The sequence below is a fragment of the Perca flavescens genome, chromosome 2, assembly GCF_004354835.1.
Source record: "Perca flavescens isolate YP-PL-M2 chromosome 2, PFLA_1.0, whole genome shotgun sequence".
Taxonomy (NCBI): Eukaryota; Metazoa; Chordata; class Actinopteri; order Perciformes; family Percidae; genus Perca; species Perca flavescens.
In genome coordinates this window covers 33,401,614-33,408,092 of record NC_041332.1, presented here as the reverse complement: position 1 = coordinate 33,408,092, position 6,479 = coordinate 33,401,614, and the positions used below count along the sequence as shown (strand labels likewise).

The 6,479-nt window shown below is 41.0% G+C and overlaps 1 protein-coding gene across 1 annotated transcript; it reads right to left on the bottom strand.

The window, feature by feature from the left end:
* Positions 1 to 239: 239 nt before the first annotated feature.
* On the bottom strand, positions 240 to 1,643 carry LOC114562935 (prostaglandin D2 receptor 2). The gene has a single exon (XM_028589648.1). It carries the CDS (start codon positions 1,641 to 1,643, stop codon positions 240 to 242), a length of 1,404 nt encoding a protein of 467 aa, XP_028445449.1.
* Between the last annotated feature and the right edge of the window lie 4,836 nt (positions 1,644 to 6,479).

Sequence of the window (6,479 nt, the reverse complement as noted above, 5' to 3'; positions counted from 1 at the left end):
GGGACCATATATGTCTGTATAAAATTTCCAATTTTCAGTCGGGAACAACGTAGTGGATGAATAAAGCTACAGATCGACATTGCTGTCCCTTAAACCAGCAGCTAGCATGGCTAAAAATACTGTATCCAACTGTAATACTTATTCCGTTTCCACAGTCCATTGAATAAGGCCAACATGTACATTAAGACATATCTGAAATCATTACACTATACCACACATAAAGCCAAAACAACAGCATCTCAGCTTTGTTCCTCATCTTTTGATTCTTGTCTGGTATGCTCCATGTGAGTGTTGCTTGTGAGACCTTCAGAGGGCGAAGGCAGTGGGAAGAGGTGCTGGATGTCAGGTGATTGACAGGGTGACTGCGAACCCTTTTGTGACCCTGGGGTTGCAATGCTCACATCTCGACTGCTCTTCCGCCGAATGTGATCTCTTAAACTTTTCCCTGGCACCAACAGCAACCCTCCTCCTTCCTCTACCAGACCGTCAAACACTGCTCCCAGACTCTGTCGTATTCTCACGCTGAACTTCGGGCAACTGAACGCATACAGAATGGGGTTCAACACGGCATTCAAGAAAGCCAAGGTTGTGGCCAGGGGCAGCCCTACCTCCACCAGGCGGAGATTCTTGTTCCAGTACTCGGCTGACACTTCGATCATGCAGACGATGTGATAGGGAGCCCAGCACAGTACAAATGCTGCGATCACAAACGTCACCATCTTGGTGAAGCTCTGGGACAGCTGACTGGTCGGATTAGTGGTAGAAGGGGACAAGTTAGTAGGTGTGAAGGATAAAGATGGACCGGTGGTCGGAGGCTTGAGAAAGATATTAATGATTTTCGTGCTTGTAGGGGTACTTGTAGTTCCTGATGCCCCATCTTTGTTTGACACAATCAGAGCATCATTGTGCCTGCCAGCACTTTGCTTCCTCTTCCGGCTCCTGTACCTCAGGCTGAGGACAATTTGGATGTAGCTCCCTGCTATCACCACCAGGGGGAAGAGGAATGCCAGCAGCAACTTGGAGATGGCCGTCGCTGCCTGCCTCACTTTGCAATCTGTCCCCAGAGTGTCTTGGGAGGATGAATACAAGGCAAAATTATGATAGCACAGTTTCCTGCCATCCTGTTTCTCAGTCACAGAGCGGAACAGTAAGTAAGGTAATGTATTAATCGCTGCCCACAGCCAGCCCAACGCACACACCTTCCATGCTCCCGCCACTGAGCGATGATTCTGGCTCCACACTGGCTTGGCCGCCAGAAGGCAGCGGTCCACTGAAATGGCTGCCAGCAGGAAGGCCGACACAAACATGTTCAAGAAGAAGATGGAAGCCTGGGTTTTGCAAAGTACGTTGCCGAGCTTCCAGCTATGTGACGAGTAAAGGTAGAAGGTGAAAAGGGGCAGGGTCAGAGTTGCCAGAAAGTCGGACGCAGCTAGGTTGAGCACCCAGACCGAGGTGACTGTGCGTCGCCGCAGGCGGAAGCCCACCACCCAGAGGATGAGCGCGTTCTCCAAAATCCCCAGGCAGGAGACCAGACCGTGGATGCAAACCACCACCATATTGACCTGGGTGTTGTTGTTGGGGCTGTGCGTCGTCATCAGCTGAAGCAGGGGGCAGATCAGCTGTTCCCCCGAGGCATTTGACATGTTTGACATCAGTGCTCTGAAAGAAAAAAAAAACAGAAAGAAGAAGCAAGTGGATTAAAATTAAAATCAGAGTCAGGTTTAGGGTTAGGAGGTATTGGTGCACACTATGGCTGCACAATATGTGGAAAATGAATATCGCAATAACGATATTACTTGTGATAAATAAACATATATTAAAGTGTACACAGTTCTGCATTTCTGCTGCTTTTAGTATTTAGCTAAAATACAACAAATGATTGTTGAATTTAAAACAAACGAAAGGAAATAATTTCCAACATTCTTTTATGGAACAAATTGAACATCAAATTGAATATAAAAGGCACCACTTTTAGTGGACAGCATACAAATTACATTTTAAAGTGCAGATTTCTACAGATACTCTCTTTCGAATAACACAAAAGATCTCTGAGTGTCTTTCAGGATACGTCGCAGCCTTTCGCAATGTGTATATTGCACCAGTTAATATCGCAATGATGATTAAATAAAAGGATATATTGGGCAGCCCTATTGCACACATGATTGTTCTTGTTTGAAAGCTAAATACCTATTATCTTCTGCAGTAGCTGATGCTTGTCTGTGCACATTCAGGGTGGTCCACAGTAGAAAAGATTTACAAAAACAGTGTCTCTGCTAATGATGATGATGATGACGAATGTTGATATGAATAATAAACGTGTCTCTGTCTGTAGACAGCTGACATATCAGCACTCTGTTTCGTCATACAGTGACTAAATCAAACGAGCACCAACATCAACTCGCTTGTTAAAGCCATAATGCGTAGTTTCTGTCTCCCCAATGGGGAATTCTAAGTAATGACAGCAAAACTGATGGCGCATCCACATGACACAGGCCTTCCATGACCATCCACCCCCTCCACGCAGTTGCTAGTAGCCAAGGTAGACACGGAGGATTAAAAAAACATGATGGACTCTTCAGCCATACTGAGAAACACAGAGAGAGTTGTGTGGAGCTGATTTGGCAACTCATTTGGCAACGGCTTAAATGTAACGGACGTTCATTAATATCAAAAAGTTACGCACTAAAGTTTATTCCTAATTGATCAATTAGAACTCTATATTGCTGCTGGGGAAACAAAACCTTATCAAAGGCAATTACGTTGAAAATTGTAGGAAGTAACTCAACATCATGACTGACATGATGATTACAGGTTACAAATCTTCTTGAAGAGTTTTATTTTTGGCAGTAGAAGTACTCTGTTGTGGCTCAATATTTGGTACAGTTTCATAGGGTTCAATTTTTGGATTTTTAATAACAAGAGCAAGAAAGACCTAGTGCCAGGACATTTCATGTATCGTCGAATATGTACGTCCTGCGCTACCGCCTTTCAAGTTGAATGATGACATACTATTGTTGACATATATAAACTTTTTTTTAATAAACTTAAAATATTGTCCATCAAAAGTATGTAGTTGTGTTGTACCAACTCTTAGCTTTCCAAAAATATATGTGGTCTTTTAGATTTTGTATAGAATTCTGAATGTATTCACCAATTTGTTGTATTAGTGTCTAAAATTGTCATATGGTGTGACATAGAAGTTATTGTATATAAAATGAAATTAGAGTGTACTTTTCTTAAGTAACTCATTTTATCATAACTCATTATCATAACTATATTGAGATCCAGCATTTCCTCAAATTGCAAATTTATTACATTTTGTATTATTTTTCTCAATCGTCGTGTAAAGTAAGATTGTCCTCAATCTGTCAATATATTTTAGATTATTTCTGAATAACCCTGTTTTAAATCTAAGAAAATGCTTGTGACTGTTACTGATGCTATTTTCCATATGTTCCATTGAGATTTGTATTATTTATCACAAACAAAGCCTTTTTTTGTCACACCAAATATTTATTTGCGTTTGACGCCCGGAACCACAAAAAGGCAAAATGTCACGTCAACCACCCACATGCAGTTGAGAGGGAAATCTACTTGACATACCATCAGTTAGGTGTGCACTCTAATCTCACACAATACAAAATAAAAAAAACACACAATAATGTTTTTTTTTCCTATCCCACATTCTTTTGAAACCTAAAAGAGCAACATAATACTCTACTTTGTCCCTTATGCGGACAACATGTCAAAACCTGTCTAAGCACATACCAGCTCTTGAGCAACTACAGCTCCTTAGTTAAGCAATACAGTCTGGGAATGCATTAGAACCCAAGGAGATACCAGCTTGCTGTTTATCTATAATATCTTTCTCATTGAGATAAGCAATGAAACTACCAGGACACATAAGTTGATGAGTGACTGATATTTGCTGAGATGTTGGTTTTCAACCTCAATTCCACACCTTTAAACAACAAGTCCTCCGAACCATATGACCATGTGGCTCGTTTGTTCCCTGCCCTCCAATACGACCAGCGTTGCGCCAAAGCATTTCATTAAATACCGCTACTAGTGGTGGTGGAAATAATACGCAAAGCACGCCGTTAACGTTGTGAACTGAAAATATAGGCTGTCTGAATAAACAACCTCTGTGAGCATTTTTCGGGGGGAGGACAGTCTCCTTTTAATGGATATCAGTCTGCTTGTCACTGAGGAAAGGATGTAAGCCGGGCGCTTGCAGCACTGGCTAGCACTTCCCGAGCTGCATGGTTGGTGGTCAATTGGTTCCAATTGATTCATGAAAAAAAAAAATCAGGTTTAGAATCTGATTATCGGTTCCAAATTTAACACATAATTTAACACATCTCTAGCTGTGTTCGAAACCGTTCCCCATTCACTCCCTCACTATTCCCTATATAGTGTTTATTAAATGGTGACCTATTTAGGGAACGACCAAACGAGATTTCGGACACTCACTGAAGATATCTTTGCGTCAGTAGATGCGCCGGTTATTTGTGTGATGGAGGCGGGCGCGCCCAGCATCATGTAAACAAACTGAAACAGAAATACTTCTACTATGTCCCTGAAACAAATGGAGTGCCCGGGGAACAGTACAATATTGTATATATGTTGCATGTTACAATTCCACTGTTTAAAAAACAAAAGCCCGCTCCATTTTTTCTTTTCAGTTTCTGCAGTTTACTTCTGCTTATTCACGGAAAACACGACCACATTGCATTGTGGGATACGGGAGTAAAAATGTAGGGTACATCGTATGTACACTCAAATTAGTGGTTATTTTATAGTGGACTATAGAGTGAATGAAATGAACTGCGGAGAATTCGAGCACCAATACAAAATGGCGAACACGCTGTATATTGCCCTATTTCCATGACAGGGAACAGTTTCGAACACAGCTATTAACTAACTTAAAGTTTGGTTTCCGTAGCGGCCACCGAACTTCCAGGTGCTTGTTGTGTTGCAGCCATGGAGCACAGTAAGCGGCGCGTGAAGTGTGGCTTTATTTTATGATGAAAAAGCCCAGTAAAACTGTAAATCACTATTGAATAAAAATGCAATTTTCCTCTTATACTCTTATCCGTGAAATTAACATGTGGCCTGTTGCAACCCCACCCCTCAAAAAATCGGAATTGAGAATCGATAAGAACGGGAATCGAAAGGAAGAATCGGAATTGAAATCAGAATTGTAAAAATCAAAACGATGCCCAACCCTACACACAGCTCTAAAGAATGAAACTACTCAGTACTTAGCAAAATAATGCTTAGCTTATCTTAGTTTACCCACTGACAGGAAGCAGAAAACCAGTCACTTTTTGTTGGTTTCTCGTACTCTGCTACTCGTGCTAGGGAGTGTAACGTGGCAGTGTAGACTTTGCACAACAGAAATAGTTTGGTTGATATAGTGTTAATTTCGTCAGACGAGACTAAATGTGTTCAACAACTTTTTTTTCCATGACTCAGACGAGAGGATGACGAGACTGCACCAATGTCCAAAAACGCTGACTAAGACTAAATTAACATGCATTATTGTTGAAGGAAAAATATGAGACTAAAATGTTTTGCATAAAATAAAAACTAAGATAAAATCTCTCTTCATTTTTGTCTACAATAATCTTTTTCATCATGAGATAGAATATTCAGCTGTTACGCCTTCAAAATATCCCGAATGAGTTCATGCTGTTGCTGCCAGCCTGTGGCTCGATATTTGCTCGCATTTTACTTACAATGATATTGACAAAAAGTCAGAATGGGTCATTATAACTTTCGGGAAGCACTGCGGACCAAAAATATCGGGGAAAAACACCATCAACATTAAACCACATTTAAAGGCTAACACATTCAGGTAAGTTAACTTAAATGAACGTCTCATAAGCTAATGCTGATTTTAGGCATCTACACTGTAAATCAACCAGTTAGCTATGGTGTTGTGGCACATACATAATGCAGGTAATATTTTATAGCCATTATACCAGACTTGCTAGTTGGCTATCAAGTTGTGAAGGGGATAAAGACGAATGGCAAAACTAACTGTGGTTTGAAGTTAGATGTTAGATTGAGCTCCTAGCATCTAGCTATGCATGTAACACTTTTAGTTTAACATTATCTGTTAGAAGTAAGGGTGTGACGAGATCTCGTTTTACGAGATCTCGCGAGATTAAAACGTGACGAGACTTCTCGTCGAGGTGAAAAGTTGTCTCGTGAGGCGATGTGATGTCAGCGTGATGGAGCGTGAAATTACTATTGAAGATCCCCCTGCCACTTTTAAATCATTTGTGTGCAAACATTTTGGTTTTCCTGCGGAAATAATAAACGGCGAAAGAGTGACAGACAAGACGAACACAATATGTAAATATTGTAAGAAAAAAATGCCGTATACCGCGGCTAACACGAGCACTATGCAAAAACACTTACAGCACCACCACAGCTCTCTACTAACTACAGCACCCGCGACGAAAACATTA